This window comes from Pantherophis guttatus, chromosome 1 (assembly GCF_059756535.1).
Source record: "Pantherophis guttatus breed Tessera chromosome 1, ASM5975653v1, whole genome shotgun sequence".
Classification (NCBI taxonomy): domain Eukaryota; kingdom Metazoa; phylum Chordata; class Lepidosauria; order Squamata; family Colubridae; genus Pantherophis; species Pantherophis guttatus.
Genome location: NC_142063.1, coordinates 294,942,240 through 294,963,495, shown reverse-complemented (window position 1 = coordinate 294,963,495; position 21,256 = coordinate 294,942,240). Strand labels below are relative to the sequence as shown.

Sequence of the window (21,256 nt, the reverse complement as noted above, 5' to 3'; positions counted from 1 at the left end):
GCACCATGGTTTATAAAACCAAATAGTGAGTTCTTACAGTATCTTAATCCAACCAACCACTCAACCAAACCAATCAACCAACCAATCCAACTAACCAACAAACAAACCATATTATGGGTTAGCATGGTGTGGCAACCCTTTTCTGCTTCTGACCCAGACATCCCCATCACTCATCAGGATTACTAGCTATTCTAAAGCTAAACCTTTTTCTAGTTGATTCTGTACCCATAGCATTACCCAGTTAAGATCTGTCTTATTGCTGTCTTAGTTTTCTGGAGGTAAGTAGAACTTAACATCTTCATGTTTCTAGATCACAAATGCTGCTGAGACTGAGGCAGTCACAACCCAGAAGCTTGTCAAAGGGCATGCGTACTCTGTCACAGGAGCTGAAGAGGTAACATCTTCATTTTGGAAAAGGGGAAAATGAGTGTTGGTATTACATACTTGATTCATACTTGAATCTCAGGATGGGGGCTATTCCAAAGAATATGGTGGTTACAGAGTACGTTATATGATATTCCCATGAACCAATTTTGTGTCTAGTTCTCTGATATTTCCTTTGTTCAAATGGTTGTTCTGTGAGATGGCTGAGTGTTCTTCTCTCTTGTGGCTGCATGGATTCATATCAGTCAGTTGTTTCGTTTAACCTGAAGATATATATATATTTTTTTAATTTGATTTATATGCCGCCCTTCTCCGGAGACTCAGGGCGGCTTACAATGCGTTAAGCAATAGCCTTCATTCTTTTGTATGTTTTATACAAAGTCAGCTTATTGCCCCCACAAACTGGGTCCTCATTTCACCTACCTTAGAAAGGATGGAAGGCTGAGTCAACCTTGAGCCTTGGAGAGATTCGAACCAGCAGAAATTGCAGACAGCTGTGTTAATTTTTGTGTTAACCATTTTTGTATGGTTTGTGTAATTTCCATCATGATGTCTGTGTGTTTAGCTTCTTTGCCAATAATTGCATGAAAAACTATAATTGTCCCCTCTCCCACTAGAGAGCAATTTATTTCACTGTCATAAAAATACATATAATATATATTGTGTATCAACGGGTGCATCTATGTGTGTTTGTAGCCAAAAAAACATTTTAAGGTACTTTGTTTCCTTTTTCAGTTACTCCATCTATTAGTAACCTGATTTTTTTTTCCTTTTGGCCCTACCAGGTGAATTTCCGAGGCAGCATTCAGAAACTGATCCGGATCCGAAATCCCTGGGGAGAAGTTGAATGGACTGGAAAATGGAATGATAAGTGAGTGTTAAACTTGAAAGCGAGAGCTATTTGCTGTCTAGTGTGAGCAAATGTTTCGCATGACATTTTGCATCATGAATTATTCAACTTTAAATAGTTGGTTTCCTTGAAAGCATGTTTGAAACTATTGACCTATATTCCTTATGTTTTCTGTAGCACTTTAATGAGATATCTTCTCTTTTGGTAGGTACATAATCTTCATTCATAAAAAGTTATAGATTTCTTCAGTTTTAATATCAGCCCCCTGCAGCTAGCAATGAGGGAAAGATGCTCTTTTACTTTCCTATCATAGCTGCTCCTCCTACAACTTTGGGCCTAAGCATTTCTGCATCATGAACTGTCTGTCTAGTTGCTCCTTCCATCACCTGCCAAAGTTATAGGAAATTTCTTTTGGCTTTAGTGAAGGGTGGGTGGGAGGGTGGGTGGGTGAATCTAGTTAATTTGGTACATCAGCAGGTACATTAAATAAAGTATTGAGCCCCAAATTTATGTTGCTAAGCAAGACACTTGTTAAGTGAGTTTTGCCCCATTTTACAATATTTCTTGCCACAGTTGTTAAATTAATCACCGCAGTTGTTAAGTTAGCAACAGGGTTGTTAAGTAAATCTGGCTTTCCCATTGACTTTACTTGTCAGAAGGTCACAAAAACTAAACACATGATCCCGGGACACTGCAACCATCATAAATATGAGTTAATTGCCAACTGCCTGAATTTTGATCACATGACCATGAGGAGACTGCAATGGTTATAAAATGGTCAGTGACGTTGTAACTTTGAACAGTCAATAAATGAACTGTTGTAAATTGAGGACTACCTGTATTGTGCAAAACTCAACTTTGAATATTAAACTTTCTGAAGAGAGATAGTGGCAAGACATCTCCTTGTCTTAGAAGTCAAATAGAAAGAGACACCTAGATGAATTGAGTGACCTGGTCTTTATTAGCTGTACTGTCTATAGTTCATTAGACTAGGGAAACAGTATTCTTTAGTAAATCTCTAGCTTATTTTTACAAAAATAAACTCTGTCAGTTTTCAAGCATGCTGTTTTTTCCATTTTCAGATTAGTGTTATTCATTTTAAATAATCAATTGAAATCTCAAGGCAAGATTGCCAAACAGAAGGACATCAAATCTAACTTTTTCATTGTGGACAAACTCTTCCACTGACATATAAAAACATAACTTAAAAACATAACTTTCATTTTTAGCTTTCCTTGGTCAAGATGGCCCTATGATAACTTCCTGTTTCTATTTCCCTATTTAGCTATGCTTTTTTTCAAGCCATGGACTTATAATTTAAAATAAATTCTCATTTTCAGAAAAAGGGGGTGAATTAAATATTTCCTGTTCTCCTTTGGACAACATACACCTTTTTATTTTACTGCTAAATACACACCTTTTCTATATTTTCCTTTTCTGTTTTATTTCTAGACCTTTTATGTATTAGCTATTATATATAGCTTTTGTATTTTCCAGATTGTGAATAATATACTTGTAGAATTGTACTACAAATATGTGCATTTTACTGCACGCATAATATTTCAGGTTTATTTGTACTTATGTCTTGTTATTGATCTCTAAGATTAATTTAACAAGTCAATTTTAGTTATATCTTTCAAAACAAAACAAAACAAAAGGGTGGCCCCTTGGGCAAATCGGTTCTGAGTTCCTTCCTTACAAAATCCGGCAACTAGAACTTTCCACGTTGCGAGGCTGTCTGTTGTGGGGCACCAGGGTGGTTGTTCCTGTAGAACTAAGACGGCAAGTCCTAGAAACTTTGCATAATGGCCATCGGGCATGGCCCAGATGAAGGCTTTAGGCTGCAGTTACCTATGGTGGCCCAAGTTAGATGAAGCTATCACGAACTGGGTTGCAGAGTGCTAGCAGTGCCAGCGCACGAGCTCAGCCCCTCTCAGGGCTCCAGTTAGGGAGTGGGAGTTGCCAAAGGCCCCCTGGTCCCGGGTTCACGTGGATTTTGCGGGCCCCTTCCACGGTCATAACTTTATGGTCATTGTAGCCGCCTATTCTAAGTGGGTGGAGTTGGTGGCCATGGCCTCAACCAGATCGGAGGCAGTAGTCCGGGCACTGAGAAAAGTATTCGCAACCCACGGCCTACCAGACTTGATTGTATCAGACAATGGGCCTCAACTGATGTCTGCCACTTTCCAAACGTATGTAGCCAGACATGGAATTAGGCATGTCACGATGGCCCCGTTCCATCCGTCCGGAAATGGTCTTGTTGAAAGGGCCGTGCGATCGGCCAAGGAGGTTCTTGCCAAATTGGGACCTGGGGATTGGCAATCTAAATTGGCTACCTATTTGTTAACGCAGCATGTGACCCCATGCCCAACGACAAACCGCAGCCCAGCTGAGTTATTAATGGGCCGCCGGTTAAGAACAGACTTGGATCGTTTACATCCTGATTATTTTCCTGAGAAACCCCCGGATTCAAGTGGCGGGGCCCGTTCATTCCAAGTGGGAGAGTGGGTATATGCCCAAAACTGTGGGGGGGATCCTCACTGGTTGCCCAGCCATATAATTGAGGTTACAGGACCCCGGTCATACAGAGTGCAGTTGGGGGATGGCCGTACCTGGCGGAGGCATGTGGACCAACTGCGCCGCCACCGTTGGTTTCCCCAAAAGATGATTACTATGAATCCCTATCCGGGCCTGTCACATCTGGGTCTGCCAGAGCCGCAACTGCAGAGTACAAGTCACGTCTGGAGTCTCAACCCGACGACGAGGGGACCGCGAACTCACCTGTGGTTCCTGTACCTTCCCTGCCGAACGAAGCGCTGTCCGAAGTGGATATCCAGTCTCCAGGAGTTCCAGTGACGCCCAGAGTAGATGCCCCTGTTCCAGCTGAATCCGGTGGACCGCGCAGATCAGGGAGGAACAGGAGACGCCCAGCATACCTCGATGATTACATTTGTGCCATCCGGGAAGAAAGGAGTGTTACGTCTGGATGGCAAGCACGAGCAGCCAATAGAGCAGCCGATTGGTCCGTGTGCTGGCAGGCAGCCGGCGGGAAATTGGTGGCTCCTGATTGGCCCAGCTTCTGACAGCTGAGTATAAAAGAGCTGTCAGTGCCTCAAACGCTGCTCGCTCTCCATGGTAGTTAGCTAACCAGAGCGAGTCACTGTTAGCTGTTATTGTTAGCCAATAAACATGTGAAGTGTTTATCCTGCCTCGCCTCCCTTCTTTAGCCTTTGTTCCGTGAACAGAACAATGACCATTACGATAATCCAAAATGATAAACATAACTGGGCATTTGTGGAGTAAATATGTTACGAAAACCTAGTCAGCTGTTACAGAGGGCAATTTTTAAGTAAAGTATTGCTTAACGCATTGTAAGCCGCCCTGAGTCTCCGGAGAAGGGCGGCATGTAAATCAAATTAAAAAAAAGAAAAAATAATAAAAAAAAAAGTATCCCTGAGTTATTCTGCATGAAATTAATGTCCCTCATCCCCAATATCATCCAAAAATGGAAGAAAGGGATAATATTGAAAGGATGAGTCTGACAAGTCCTTTTCTCTAATGATTTAATTTTTCATCCCCTCTGACTGCATTGAGAATTGAAAAATATTAGATAAGTCTGTCTGTGGTGGCTTATTACCTATTCTAGTGATTATAAAATAAGCACCATTGCTTCTTGTAAAAATGGCTGTTGTCTGAGGTATCCCTGGCCAAGGTTGGCAACAACGTGCCAGAGCGAACTTGCCATGGCCAACTTGCTGCAGCCAACTTACGTGGACAACTCATTGTGGACAACTTGCTGCGGGACAAGAGTTACACTAATATAGAAGAAATAGTCAGATAGAATCATTAAAGAAAGAATGCCAAAGGAGGGACAAAATAAAATGTAAATGGCAAAAATTAAAATATTTTTTTAAATTATTTTAAATAATTAAATTGAATTGTTAAATTATCCTACAGTGACTTGTCCTGTGACAAGTTGGACATAGCGAGTTGTCCTGCAGTGAATTGGCCATGGTGAGTTGGCCACGGCGAATTGGCCAGGACAAGTTGACAGTGGCGAGTTATCCCATTCCACTCTGGCCATCTCTCAAAAGTTGACAGGGGTGAATATGTGTCTTGGGGTAGAACAGACTATGCCAGCAAATGCAAACATTATGGGATTGGATTTTCTTGAGCCAAGTTGTTGAGGTTCACCAAGTTAATACAATCATTAGCCATAATTCTGCATCTAAAACTTCAAATAATGTTGGTTTCCTATATTTAGGTGCCCAAACTGGAATGGTATTGATCCAAAAGTGAAAGAGAGATTGACCAGACAGCATGAAGATGGAGAATTTTGGTATGTCTGGTAACTTCCTGGGAATTGGAAAAGAAGGACAGTATATAATCTGTCTGTAATGCTTAAATAAGTTGTTAGATCACTATATTTCATCAAATTGTAACAGGGATATATTAGACAGATAGAAATAAGTATATTAAGTTCTGGTCCATATTACTAAATGGGGGCCATACAATCAGAAGAAAATTTGTAGAAGAAATTTTTCATTTCAGTGATGGGGTGGGTGGGAAATAACTGTCCATTATGTTTAGGGTCTATTGCTAGACAGTAGTTCAATTTTCCTCAGTCTTTTGCCCTCTAGATAACTTTGGATTTCAGCTCTTAGAATTCCCAGTCAATGTGGATAGAAAAATAATATGGGAATTGAAATCTGACATATCTTGAGGCATGATGCTGTGACAAGTTAACTTGTCAAGGAGGCTTGCTGTCATAGTGACCAATTATTGTTCTTGTTTTCTTTGAAGCTGCGACAGTAGAAGGGAAGAAGCTTGTCTGAAATGCTTTTTCTAAGTATGGTATTTATGGCATTACTCCACAGGATGTCATTTAGTGATTTCCTGAGGCATTATTCTCGTCTTGAGATCTGTAATTTGACTCCAGACACTCTGGCCGCTGACAAGTATAAAAAATGGAGGTTGAACTTGATGGATGGAAACTGGAGAAAAGGTTCCACAGCTGGTGGATGCCGAAATTATCCTAGTAAGTCATTTTTCAGCCTCTACTTGTCTTCATATCTATATCTGTTCTGTTGTAGCTTTCTAATAATCTATGAATAATAGAATTGCCTAGAGGTAATCTTTGACTTAGAACAGTTGCCTAACTACTGTTCAAAATTATGACAGACTCGGAATAGGTGCTTTATGGCCAATAAATCCATCCCTAATTATATGTAATTTTAATATGATGTCACATATGGGCACAGGTCTATCAGTTAAATTATTTTTTTTGCTGAGATTGTTTTGAAAAAAGGAACACAAGCTCTGGGATTTATAGGAATTTAGTTTATAATTACTTCCATTCAATCAGTCAACATTTATTTATAGTCCAATACTAAATATTACTGCCATTTACAACTTCCACTGGAATTTAATTGTTTAAAAGAAGATACCCACATCCCTCATCTGGGAGAAAATCATTCTAAAGTTTGCTTGTAGGTTTACTTTTATAAGTACTCTTAAAATGAGCACACCACTCTAAAATGTGTAGGGCTGCATCTTTCCAAGCCACAATTCCTTATGAAGATCAGTACAGCCTGGGCATAATTTTAGTGACCACCTTTCTTTTATTCAGATACGTTTTGGATGAACCCACAATATTTGATTAAACTTGAGGAAGAAGATGAGGATCCAGATGACCCAGAAAGAGGTTGTACCTTCTTGGTTGGTTTGATTCAGAAACACCGTCGGAAGCAGAGGAAGATGGGAGAGGATATGCACACAATTGGCTTTGCAATCTATGAGGCAGGCTCTTTTTTTTCCCTGTTAAACCAAATCTTGAGATAAAGATAATGGATCACTTCTTTCTAGCTACAGAACTGACACTTTCAGGAATATCTTATAAATGAATTGAAACATTAACGATTCATGTATTCCTCACAAATGAATTGTATGCCACCTCTTTTTTTACCATAAGTGTACAGTTCATTAAAACAGTTGAATGAAATGATGATTTATACAAGAGTGGAGAATCTTTTCCATTCTAAGAGCTAGTTTACTACTTGGAAAATCTCACAGGAGCTAAACAAATGAGATTGGGTAGGTTTCTTTTTCTCTGAAACCTCATCTTGGGCCTGTTCCTTTCATTGGGCAGAGAGAGGTATGGCTTAACTATGTCTGGCTTTTTCTGATCACGGGGAGGATTATTGAGAGGAGAAGAAGAAAATGGAGAGGAGAAATAAATTAAGGGGTTTGCATGCATGTGAGATACAGAATAACAGATTTGGGAAACGGAATAATTATATATAAGATGAGTTTGGACATTCTAGAATTTGGGATGAATCCATCTTTTAAATCTTTTAAATTTTTACCTGTGTAAAATCAATGCATTAGATATTTGGGATTTACACCCCATCTCTTACAGTCATTTTTATTTATTTTTTCATTTTATTTTTCCTTTGTAGTCAGTCATAACTCTGCTTTTTATGATGTACTTTTCAAAATTCCAAATGCATTTGTGGGCTCAAAGGATTTGGGGATCCCTATAGAATAGAGCACAATAAGAAATAAATAAATCAAAACTATTCTAGTAAAATTTGAATTTGAATTCCTTTCTTTATTCAAACTGTATGCCTCCAGATCAGTAAATAGAGCAGTTTACTGTTATTTAATAAAAAAAGTCACAACCAATAAAAATGTCTGTGTTGAGTATAATTAAAATCAAAACTGTAATCAGTATTAGACCATGAAAATACAACAGTTCAGCTGAAATTAAGAAATGGCAATAAGTAATTAGTCACCATATGCTGTGTGGAAGAGTTCTATCTGAAATAGCTTCTAGAGATTGAGAGGAGATATCTTAATTCTACAAGGTGGCTATTCCATAAAGTTAGAGCAGTGGTTAAGAAACTACTTCCTGGGAAGGATCATTGTTCAGTGTTATTAATAAAAAGTGTATAATTTGTTTTTCTTTTTGCTCTTCCACAGGTGCCTGAAGAGGTATGTGGTATATTTTTTTTTGTAAAACAGAAAAATTTACAAATATTTACAGATATTTTTAACTAAACACTGTATTAAAAAGGGGGTCTCTCAATATTAAAGCTATAGAATTGAATGTACTGTTTTAATTGTGGAAATTTTGTTCTTCGTAATCTTTTGCAAACAATTACCCATAACAGAAATTCAAACTGGGCAAGTTGAGATCTATTGTTTGAGGTGGGGGGAAATGTTGAGGTGTTTCATTTTTGAAAACCTGTGCATTGTTCAAAAACTATCTGTGGTTAAAGTAAGTATTAGGCATTTAAGACACCAATTTTGGTTTGCAGTGCACTTGTGGGAGTCTCTGTAAATTTACTGCCATCATGGTTCCTCCCACACACAGAGCCATTGAGACTGCTATCTTGGCTTTTGAATTTTTGTAAATATAGATACTCTGGAGAACCCTTGTGTCATGCAAATTAACAGAATGTAGCTTCCTCTTCTGATGTACTAATGTTATATTGCTTTACTAACAGTCATCTGAATAGGATTCTGGTGGCTTAAGAATAATCATTTCTATTTTATCCTTTCCTTTCATGAAGTCTTCTGCCCAAAAGAAGGTCCATCTGAGCAAAAACTATTTTCTCACAAACCGAGCAAGGGAACGCTCCAACACATTCATCAATCTTCGGGAGGTGTTAAATCGATTCAAGCTTCCCCCAGGAGAGTATATTATTGTGCCATCCACCTTTGAACCCAACAAGAACGCGGACTTCTGCCTCAGGGTTTTCTCTGAAAAAAAAGCTGACTCACAGTACGTCATACATTCACTAATCCACCTTCTCTGTCTTTTATATCGGTGGAATCCATGAATATGAAAATACTGAGAAATAAGAAAACAGAGCAGAGGTATTGAAAGCCAGAGCTGAATGTCTATAGGGGAAGCTAAAGAACTATTCTTAAGGCCAGTGTCAGAAACGAGCCATCGCCATAAAGCTAACAATGAGCCTATATTTAACTTTCCTTCTGTAGGGCTCATACTTTTTATAATTTTTTACAATATCTGTTTTTATATTGGTTGTGAATTGGAAACTAGGGGGAATATCACCAGAGATCTCAAATCCAAAACAGTGATGAAGATTGCTGATGAAGATGAGAAAAACAAATTTTTTAAAAAATTGAACCAAGGTCCACTTTATATCCTCTGCCTTTCTTCTCATTGAAATATATATTTTTAAATGCTAAGCATTATTTTGTCCTTTCCTTTCATAAAAATCCATGAGTGAATGAGAATGATAATCACAAATAGTAAAATACCCTAAGATTAATTAAAGTCCTGTTAAGAGATGAAGCAATTCATCCACAAGCAACATCAGGTACAGCTGTATTCAATATAACGGGCATTAAATACTCAAGAATGCCTAGATATAAAAACTGATGCCAAAATGCCAATGAAATGGGCACTTGATGCATTTCTGGAATGAAGGTATTCCAAAATTAGAAAATACACCATCTTCTGCTATTATTTGATTTATTTCTTTTATGACAAGAAATGTTGGACTACCTTTCCTATTTTTAATAATATTTGATATTTACCTGAAGCCTGGATCCCCATCAATATTCACCAAGCTCTGGTGTGGCCTGTCAGCCACTGGCCCCTCCAGCAGCCGAATCAGATGTTTCATCTAATTTTATTTACCGTTATGTTTAACATATTTTTTTCATATTTTAGTATGTTTCATTTAGATTCAAAAATATAGAAGCTACCGTGCTTGAGACAAAATATTAGCATTGAGTTTGAGCTGTATTCCAGTAATGTTAATGGTCTCACAGAAATCCTAATAGTCAAATATGGCATGGCTATATTTCAGTGGTGCATTTGCTCAGGTCCACTTGCTCTGAAAAAAGGCAAAGGTGGTAGAAAGCATGCTGGGAAGCTAGGGAGGAAATGGGAAGGTGTTCAGTCTCACTAGTTTAACTTTTGGAACAGTTGAGGGCATCTCTGGAATATACTTTCAAAATTCCAAATATATCCATCACCCAAAATTTAGGGACACCCTTCCTCAGAGTATGCATGTTAGCCTTTTGAAGTAGACCAAGCCAAGAAGCAGAGTCCATAAATTTAACTGGGGCTCAACATAGAGTCTTGAAGGCCTGACTGTTGCACTGAACTTCTTTCTAGTGCTTTCTCTGTTCTCCAGGCTTAAGAGATGCTTTTGTTTTTGTAATCATTTCTGTACACTGTAGATTCTGTAAGGTCATCTGTATACAAATGTTTGTGTCCACTGAAAGCCACAAATCATATGGCTGTGTATAAGAATGTTCATCCATTCATTTCTTTCTCTATTTTGTCATCTTAATTTTTTTTTAAAAAAACATTGTTTTAGGATTTTTCTGTGTGATTGTCCAGATAACCAAAAATGACAATGTTACAAGTATGTGCCTTTTCTGTGGATATTTCTCAAAATACTTTTACACAGGTGGCTCAATGCTTTCATAGCTTCACCCTGCCCCAGTTGTGTTCCTCTTCCTATCTGAAAGTCAATCATAATCTTTTTTGTGTTAACTCATCTAATTATGTTTATTTGTAGAGTTGTTGATGATGAAATTGAGGCCAATATTGAAGAGGTATGTTAGCTAATACGAATATTTGTTTTGACTGCAGTCAGGCTGCATAAACCAGAATTCCCAGTTGGTCATACTGGCTGGAAATTCTGAGAGTTGTCTTATATCTCTTGTCTTGTCTACTTATATCTCAGTATATTTGATATATCAGGTGGGATGGGCACCTTTGTGAACATTTCGTGTTCAAGTTTGTTGTACCTCTAAACATTGGTCAAGCTGCAGAAACACTTGCTTCTGATAGAGTAGCCAGATGTTGATTGATTCCGAAAAACATTTGATTCACGGGGAAGAAGACCAAGTAAGACTCCACATTAGTCTCTGGCTTATAAAAGATAATTCTGCAGTATTATACTATGAAAGGTGATTTATAAAACTTTCAACTTTCAAGAAGACATAGAAACAGCAATGTTAGAGGACAGGAATGCTCAGAGACAAAACAAAAGATATACTAAATACATTTTCTTCTTTATGAAATAGCAACTTCAATAAGCAGAAACTTAAAAAATTTTCTTTCACTTTCCTTGGCAATTCTTTTCTTTCCTAGAAAGAACTCACTGAAGATGAAATTGAACCCAATTTTAAGAAATTATTTAAACAATTAGCTGGAGAGGTGAGTAAATGAATGTTCCATGGAGAAAAATACACAGCTCTCTGGGCCATCTATGGCTGAAGTAAGATTCTAAAATACCACTGCAGAATACAGCTTGATAAAAATAATTTAATTAGTTTCAGAAACAATATTTAACACACATGTTCTTAATTTTATCTTTATCTCACCTTTTACCAGGATGCTGAAATCTCAGCCTTTGAACTGTGTAATATTCTGAAAAAAATCTTAGCAAAACGTAAGTATTTCCTTCTTCCCTTTCTTGCTTTAGCCTTGCCTGCCTGAGTGTTCTCCAGAGTCTGTGCTGTAATTCCCATTAACCCCTGTATTATTGGACTGAAACCCCAGAATTCATCTGGAGGATGAATAAGCTGGAGAAAAATTAGTTTGAAAACATGCTGTCGGTGGTCATGAATAGGTTCACAAGGCCAGAAACAGCTTCTCCTTAGATGCTTAAGAGCAAAGGAGATCCAGAGCATCCCAAAATGTGATTAGATACCCAATTCCTATGCCCTTGGATCAATTCTGTGAGAGAAAAAAGAAGTCAATTTTGAGGATATTTTATCTTCATAGGAAGCCAGCTAAAGACCGTGCCTTGCGCACGGTCACTCATGCCCTCGTCACTTCCCGTCTGGACTATTGTAATGCTCTCTACATGGGGCTCCCCTTGAAGAGCACTCGGAGGCTTCAACTGGTCCAGAATGCAGCCACACGGGTGGTTATGGGCGCACCTCGTTACGCCCATGTAACATCTCTCCTGCGCGAGCTGCACTGGCTCCCAGTGGTCTTCCGAGTGCAATTCAAGGTGTTGGTCACCACCTTTAAAGCGCTCCATGGCATAGGACCAGGATATCTATGGGACCGCCTTCCGCCACCAACAGCCTCCCACCGACCAGTTCGCTCCCACAGAGAGGGACTCCTCAGGGTATCGTCGGCCAAGTTATGTCGGCTGGCGACACCCAGGAGGAGAGCCTTCTCTGTCAGAGCTCCTGCCCTTTGGAATGAATTGCCCCCGGATATTCGTAACATCTCTGACCTCCGGGTCTTTCGCTGTGCCCTCAAGACCCTACTGTTCCGACAGGCGGGGCTGTCTAACTGAATGATTTTAAATTAGGTTTTAATTTTGCATTTTAAAATTCGGCCAAAACTATTTAATGATTTTAATTAATTTTAACTATGATATTGTATATTTATGTTTTAATTCTGGCTGTATACCGCCCCGAGTCCTTCGGGAGAAGGGCGGTATATAAATAAAATTATTATTATTATTATTAAATAAATTGGACAGGCTACGCATGGTTTTCCCAGTAGTAATGTATGGCTGTGAGAGCTGGACCATAAGGAAGGCTAAGTGCCAAATAATTGATGCTTTCAAATTGTGGTTTTGGAGAGGACACTTGAGAGTCCTTGGACTGCAAGGAGATCAAATAATCAGTCAATCTTAAGGAAATCAACCCTGACTGTTCTCTGAAGCTGAAGCTCAAATATTTTGGCCATCAAATGAGAAGAGAGGACTCATTGGAAAAGACCCTGATGTTGGGGAATATTGAATGCAAAAAGAGAAGGGGATGGTAGATGATGAGATGGTTAAATAGTGTCATCAACACAGTGGGCATGAATTTGGGCAGACTCAGGAAGACACTGGAGGATAGGGAGGCCTGGCGTGCTATGGACCATGGGGACACTAAAAGTCGGACATGTTGGTTCCTTCTGGATATGCAAACTCAATATTTATTTGTACCTTTCTTGAAGCATTAAAGCATTTCCAAAGTTCTGGATGTCCATGGGATTTGATTCAATGAATCAAAGCATTTACTTCTTTTTCCCTTTGATTTTAATACTGGATGATTGTCAAATTTACCCTGTTATTTGAACCTCATGTCTGAATGTCCTTTGTACAGCTTCACACAGAAGTAATTATAGCTGAGCCTGCCCTTTTTGCTGAATATGTTACTTTTTTGGCTCATTATCATTGTTGTAAGGATTGAAAATCAGAAATGAAACTTCTTAGGTTTATCATATCTAAGAAGCAAACAGCTGGATAATCATTAAATGCAAGAGTAGATATCTCTACTTTTTGCTGCCATCTTGTCGTCCTTTTTTTTTCAGCACAGATAATAGTAGACTTTAGAATTTCTCAGTCATGATACTGATTGTGAAGTGCTCCTTACAAGAAGATCATCTGACACTTTATGGTTGTTTGATTATAGGCAAAAGCTCCCTTTTTCAGGCATTTTAAGTGATATTGTTGAAACGTACTCTCTTCTTGGTGTGGCAAATTTATTATTTTTTTTATTTGCCATTAATTGAATTGTATATTCAAATATTACAAGCCACCTTTCTAAAATCAAAGCCTTCAGTGGTAATAAAGCATCTATTAAAACGTTCCAGTAGTAAAATATTGTAAGAAAAGATAATAATCCATAAAAGCTTTAAAACTTCATTAAAATGTAATTTGGCCAGTTTGAAAACAAAACATCACATGTAGACAAAAGCAACATAGTTAATAAAGCACAGCCATTAAACTTTATGAAAGAAAACCTTTTAAAATTTTGCAAGCAAAGAAGATGACTTTGGGCTTGAAAAAGCCTTATTCTTTAATGACTGTTAATTTATTAGTGCAATAAAAGACTAATAGAACCTGCAGCATGGGCAAGGAAAGTGCTTAAAATTAGCTTTTTTAAAAAATGAAATAGAACTAGATGAATAGAATAATTACAGGACTAGTGAAAGATTTTAAAGGCTTAGGAAGATTTCTATGTGTAACAAATTTGCTGTTTTTCTTTGCAGGTCAAGATATTAAATCTGATGGCTTTAGTATTGAAACTTGCAAAATCATGGTTGATCTATTAGATGTATCCTTCAGTGTATGTTGTACATTTTCTGTTTAAGGCTCTAGTAGGGAAAAGTGGGGGCAGCAAAATTATGAATGGTCATTAAAGCAGTATGATGAAGATGAACCTGGTAAGAGAATGGTCAAAAGTTTATAGGGCACTTTTTGAGTGTCCTGGTTAATGAAATCCTTCTCATAGTTAAATTCTTCTGCATCTCATCCCTTGGGTAAATAGATGGAAACATGCCAATCATAGCTGTTTTATTTTACCAGGAAGTGTTTGTCTGAAAAGGGCATACTGAGTAGCAGGATGTTCCACATTGAACTGCCAAGATTCAGTCCAGATTGTGGCAGGATGTACATGTAATTAGTATTTAAATTGAAGGGTGACATATCTATAGCTAGCATGTACATTTTTTAAAAAAACATTTGGTAGCAAGGCTAAAAGGAGATCTTAGGCTAAGAGATTGGGGACACACCTACCAAACAAACAAAATAATAGTGCTAAACTATATGGAACATGAGTATGATCCTCATTCATTCTTTGTATGTTCATAAACAGAGAAGGATACGCCTGAGTGGCGTAGGAGGCTAATGCCTCCTACTAAGGCAGCATTTAACATCCAGCTGCCTGCAATTACTGCAAGTTCAATTCTCACCAGGCTCAAGGTCGACTCAGCCTTCCATCCTTTCTAAGGTGGGTAAATTGAGGACCCAGTTTGTGGGGACAATAAGCTGACTTTGTATAAATATACAAAAGTATGAAGGCTATTGCTTAACGCATTGTAAGCCGCCCTGAGTCTCCAGAGAAGGGCGGCATATAAATCAAATTAAAAAAAAAAACTAGTTACTATACCTCTGCCTTTATTCATATGTGCAAAGAATATTTTTGCCTATGCCACATACAAAGCTTAAATCAGGTAAACCCTATCTGGGTTGAAAAATTATCACTAGATGGCAGTAACAAAATACAGAAAATTGTAAGAGGCCACCATCTATTAGTGGTCTGGACTTTGAAGCCCAAATTTGGCATACCTAATATAATCAAAATTGTTTTTGGAGTTCCATTGTATTGTTCTGACGCACACCCCATCCTGCAGTTTTTCTGTCCTACAATTCTACTTCAGCTACCCAAGATCTTCTGCTTCTAATTACTCCACTGTTCGGGAACATCTTCCTGAAACAAATGTATAACTGCCCAGGCTTATTTATTTATGGAGGATTTGGCTGTCAGTGTTGGAAATTTTTGAATCTGCAGTCTCAACAAATCTGGAACTATCAAGTTAGGAAAAACCGACTTAATTCTTCTTTTCCAAGCATAAATCCGTACAGCCCCTTTTTCTTGCATTTTTACCCTACTATAATTGTTTTTTCCCCTCCCTGTCCTTCTCCAATGTCAAATGTTAGATTAATGCTCCTTGGAGAAGGATTTTTTTAAAACCATTGACATTCTATAATATTATGAATATACATGATGTTGGGTAAACATGCAATGAAATAATAATATAAGACAAAACAGATCAATTACATTATTCAGATAGTCCGTGACTTACAACTGGTTGCTTAACAATTGTTTGAAGTTACAATGGACCTGCCCAGAGCTACTTGGAAACTGTTTTCAGACTTAAAAGAGTTGCACACACCCCACAGCCATATGATTGCATTTTGGGCACTTGGCAACTAGATCATTTGCAGCTTCCCGCAGTTATATGACTGTAATTTACAATTTGTTGTGGGTTTCTGGCATTAACTTCCAGTTTCTGGTAAAAAATGCCTGTTGGGGAAAATGAATTTCCTTAATGACTGCTGTAAAAAAATAGTTGTAACTTCAAATCTGAATACCTGATGCAAAAATACAAATTCAAAATACAAAAATACCAATGCACAAATACAAAGAGCACCTCTAGCTGTACATTTAATACATCCTTATCCACTATGTACCCTCCACTCCAAGTTGCTCACCCCTCAAATATAGAAAGTAACAAAATGGTTACATAAAAAGGTGTCTTATCACATGCCTAAAAATAGGTTTATTTCTACAAAAGTAGCAAGTGTTTAGTAGAAAGTAGCAAATTTGGAGCAACTAGGGTTCTGCTCTGTAGACTGAAGAGGGAGAATTATAGCCAAAGAAAGCTCCTACAGCACGGATGTCAAACTCGCGGCATCACATTGCCGTCACATGATATATTGTGATGTTTTTCCCTTCGCGGAGCTGGGGTGAGCGTGGCCTGCATGTGATGCATCTGGTCCGTGGGCTGCCAGTTTAACACCCTTGTACCTACAGTGAGAGAATTTGGGATTTTTTTTCTGTTTAAATTGGAAATTTCTTTAACCAAAGCAGACTGATGGAAGTGGTAAACTAGGGCTGAAAGAATTCCACATACTTTGGACAAAGATTCAGAAATACCAGGTAAAAGTGGACCTTTAAATAAACTAATGTGGGTAATTTTGATTGCTTAAAATCTACTCTAGCAACTTGGATCGTGTAGCTTGAATGGGTTTCCTGGTACCAATAGTGTCATTAATATCAAGCAAGATACATTGTTGCTCTGAGTGCATAAAACAGTGCATGAGCCTTGGTGGCGCAGCAGACTAAAGTGCTATTAAATAGCACCAGCTGCCTGCAATTACTGCAAGTTCAAATCTCACCAGGCTCAAGGTTGACTCAGCCTTCCATCCTTTCGAGGTAGGTAAAATGAGGACCTGGATTGTGGGGGCAATAAGCTGACTTTGTATAAAAAAGAACACCGCTTGGGGGGCGGGGGGCAGGTATATACAAAAGTATGAAGGCTATTGCTTAACGCATTGTAAGTCGCCCTGAGTCTCCGGAGAAGGGCAGCATATAAATCGAACGAACAAATAAATAAATAAATAAATAAATAAATAAATAAATAAATAAATAAATAAATAAATAAATAAATAAAAAACCTTAAGTAGCATTGGCTTTTATAGTAGAAAGTGCAACTTGTTCATTTGCTGGGGAATTCTGGGAGTTGAAGTCCACATATCTTCAGGTTGCCAGGGTTGAGAAATATACCGCTCAAAAAAATAAAGGGAACACAAGCAGAAGACATCCGAGATCTGAATGAATGAAATAACCTTATTAAATACTTTGTTCTTTACATACAGTAGTTTATACACTGCTCAAACAACTAAAGGGAACACAAAACTACTGTATGTAACGAACAAAGTATTTAATAAGGCTATTTCATTCATTCAGATCTCGGATATCTTCTGCTTGTGTTCCCTTTATTTTTTTGAGCAGTGTACTAAATATTATTCCATCAAACTTATAGGGCCCAAGATTGATTCTCCAGAAGAAAAAGAACAGTTATTTTAATTTTATTAAGAGAAGAAATGTGCATGAATGATGAGGAAATAAAAGGGGCTATCTGCATATGTTTTCTTTTCCTTTAGATAATGCAGTATTTTTAATAGAGAAAAATGTCCGTTTTTTCTACATTCTATAGAAAATTTATCGGGATATGGATGTAGATCATTCTGGCACCATGAACTCCTATGAGATGCGGAAAGCCTTGGAGCAAGCAGGTACTTTCAGATCAAAAGTAGAGATCACCAAAGACTAATGATTAAGGCCCAATACATTATAGCCTCCCTCATCGTAGCTGCTTCCAGATGTGGTCCTGAAAAGTTGCAATACCCCATAGGTAGAATAACATAGTCCAGTTTTCCCCAACCAGATGTCTTCCAGATTGTTCTTTTATCACCTGCACACCTCCCACCATGCCAGTGGGTACCCTAAGAATGACAGGAAGCATAATCCACGCAATTGGAGGATACCTAATTTGATAAGGCTGGAAAACCTTACACTTGGGTAAGGTTTTTAGCAATATCGAAACTCCTTCTTGCTTTGTATTCAGCTGCACCAAGGATGCATCTGTAGCAATTAGAATTTTGCTTGTATTTCAGGATTTAAGTTGGATTGCCAATTGCATCAAGTCATTGTGGCCCGTTTTGCTGATGAGCAGCTGATCATTGATTTTGATAACTTCGTTAGGTGCTTGATTCGACTGGAGACTTTGTTCAGTGAGTATCTTTAATTTAGGCTGGTGAATTTAAAATAATGCTTTTGTTTAGTTTTTACCTTTACTGAGTTCCAGATAGGCAATATGAACTGCTTCCTTGCAACAAGATTTGTAGCAATAAAGTGCATGCACAATTCTTAAAATATAAAGAGCACTTTGTGAAAATAAATAAACTGACTTCCTAGCTTTAACTAACAGGTTGTAATTATTTATGAAATTGAACAATGCTTTACATTCCCATAATTACACATCTTAGTTTAATTACAGACTTTTAGGGGCAGGTCTAATAGCTAAGAGTAGTAATTTTCTCCCTTGTTTCTCTTGATGAAATAGTTTTTGCTGCTTTTTTCTTTCCTGTGAGAAACTAATGAACTTTATTAATTCAAACTCATTTTTTTATCCCCTTGTAGAGATATTTAAGAAACTGGATACTGAGAAAACAGGAACAATACAGATGAATCTTGTCACTGTAAGTTAGCAAGCCTGTCAAAATCTAATGACACAAAGTCACTTTGGAGGAAAAGCTCCTTTTTGTGTTTGCTGGTTTAAAACAACCTTGAGTATGCATATTGTTTATAAATCAGGCACTGGAAATCTTCTATTAACTAAATAACTAGTTCATAGATATGCAACGTTTCTTTATTTGCTCATTAAAGTCGCTAGGGACTAAAAACACAGGACAGGAATTTTTGAAAAACACTAAGATAGCAGTTTCCATGCAGCTGTGGCTGACATATGACAGGCTATGCCTCAGGAGAGCAGGCTGCCATAATTAAGCCTTGTAGCAGAAGAAACTCATAAAAACTCATGTTTTTTCTGTGCTTGCCTACATAGACTCCATAAACTGATAATGCTTACAGGTTTTAATTATATTAAGTAAATATTAATATACAACTCATTGCATGTATTAAAATAATTCTGGACTACACTCCATCCTCCATAAGTCAAACTAGTTCATTAATCTTTCACATACTTTTCTTGATAAAAAAATGTTTTGGCAGATATAGAAACAACTCAGCCCCTCTGCAGCCCTAAAAGCAGAACCATGAATTTGTTTTCGTGGTTGCTATTTAAGCACAGTCTTGTTCATAAATGCACCAGAGAACAATGCAGCATTTCAGCAGAGTCGGGGAGGGAATGACAGCATTAAATAGCATGGATATATCTTGTGAATTCTTAATTTAACTTGAAAATATGCATAACCCAATACATTGCAGATCTTTTAAAATGCTGTAATTCATTATGTAGTATTAAAATATATATTCTACTTGAACACAAAAGAGTAGATGACAAAGAATGAGCAGATAATATAAATCAGTTCAAGAGCAACTTAATTGTGCAGCTATTAGCTGCATTCCTCAAACATTTTGTACCAGAAAGTTACTGCTCTGTCAAAAAATGTACTCAGGATCCCTCCCGAGCCATGTTCAGAGTTTTCATAGATTAAGAAACTAACACTATGATGTTACCCATCAGTCCTTCTAGTCTAGCCAGTAGGAAAGCATTATGAGAGATTGCTAACCTATGGTATAAAATTAACAATCTGCAAAACATTAGCATTTGTAAGTATAAATCAGAGAAATTCATATGTAGGATTTGGGGCTTTTATGAAATGAAGAGGTTTTCTGACTATTGTATTGTCTACAGATCCAGGCAGAAAAGTACTTAATTCTCCCCGTAAAGCAGTGCTAGTCAAATTTGTCTAGAATTTGTAAGAGAGTCAAGTTTGCTTAGTTGACTCAAGCCTTTTTCTACAAAGAATTTTATTTTTGAAAAAAAATATATATCTAAATTGCCATATATTTGTTTCAGGATGCTTATAGCATGTTTTTCCTTCTCTTCCACAGTGGTTGTGCTTTACTACCATATGAGAAAGCAATGAAAAAATGGTGAAAAGTTCTCTTGGGAATGAACATGGAACATATTTAACAAGGGCTTACTATACATCTTGTACTTATTGTGAAGCTGCTAACGGAGAGTATTGAAAAAACAAAGCAATTGCCAAATAATCTCAATATATTAGCTGTAACATTTTATGCAATACTATAGTATTTGCTTAAAGTCTTCCAGGTTTGCCATAAGGTAGATTTCTGTGAGTTGTCATTCTATTATTTCTAAAAGTATTGAGAATGGCTGCATTTTCTGTTAGAAATTAGCTTTGTATTAAAGATTATCTTAACCAACTGACATCTGATTCATCAGTAAAGAATGCTTTTGCCATTCAAATAAAAGACAGTTGATAATGCTTTCAGATCAGATTTCCTTTTCTCTTTTCTCTCTTCTCTACTGTTCAAATAAATTCCAAATTTTGAGCTTTTTCAGGAAAAGATTTTTTTTTAAAAAAAAATTTAGCAGTGTAACTTGAATATATGTTAGTTGTAAAGTGTGACATTTTGTGACCACATCACTTAGCACCAGCAATCCTTTTTGATATTGTTAACTGAATTCCACTAACCACTAGGTGAAGAATCACCCTAACCCAAGTCATTCCCAGCTCGGTCCCTCCCAGCCCTGAGCTTTGGTAAGGCAAAGGACTGCTTGCTCTTGAACTCCCCCTAGCCCCCTATCCCACCATCTGTGCCCTTTTGACCACTCTGCACAGCAGCATTCTTTGGCAGCAGTGATGGGACTGAACTATAGGCCTGGGGCCTTCAACAGCCTCAGCTAATCACCATTGCCCCGCCCCCTACTTCAGCCCCAGTACCACTGTTGAGGGGGATGCTACATCAAGCTGTGGCCAACCACAAGAGGCCAGAGTACAAAGCCCCAGCCACCCTGTGCCCTTGTGCTCTGCAGGCCCTGCTGATCTTTGGCCACCTTTCTCCTGCAGCTATCGAGGTATGCCGGACTGACCTTATGCAAGAAAACTGCTGGCTTTCCTAAGCCTCTTTTCTGAGTCTGTGCATGCTGTTCTGGAGGTGGGTGGAACTGAAGCACCC

The 21,256-nt window shown here is 37.9% G+C and overlaps 1 protein-coding gene across 1 annotated transcript in view; it reads left to right on the top strand.

The window, feature by feature from the left end:
* CAPN2 (calpain 2) overlaps positions 1-20,568 on the top strand; it is a 41,332-nt gene extending 20,764 nt beyond the window's left edge. Inside the window, exons 6-21 of the mRNA XM_034427905.3 lie at positions 311-394; positions 1,170-1,255; positions 5,499-5,573; positions 6,112-6,272; positions 6,864-7,033; positions 8,216-8,227; positions 8,809-9,020; positions 10,798-10,834; positions 11,376-11,441; positions 11,619-11,676; positions 14,229-14,293; positions 16,613-16,681; positions 17,742-17,820; positions 18,202-18,318; positions 18,728-18,786; positions 20,165-20,568. Coding sequence (XP_034283796.1) covers positions 311-394; positions 1,170-1,255; positions 5,499-5,573; positions 6,112-6,272; positions 6,864-7,033; positions 8,216-8,227; positions 8,809-9,020; positions 10,798-10,834; positions 11,376-11,441; positions 11,619-11,676; positions 14,229-14,293; positions 16,613-16,681; positions 17,742-17,820; positions 18,202-18,318; positions 18,728-18,786; positions 20,165-20,188 — 1,374 coding nt within the window. The 3' untranslated portion in view covers positions 20,189-20,568. The remainder of the gene's footprint in view (positions 1-310; positions 395-1,169; positions 1,256-5,498; positions 5,574-6,111; positions 6,273-6,863; positions 7,034-8,215; positions 8,228-8,808; positions 9,021-10,797; positions 10,835-11,375; positions 11,442-11,618; positions 11,677-14,228; positions 14,294-16,612; positions 16,682-17,741; positions 17,821-18,201; positions 18,319-18,727; positions 18,787-20,164) is intronic.
* Positions 20,569-21,256: the final 688 nt, after the last annotated feature.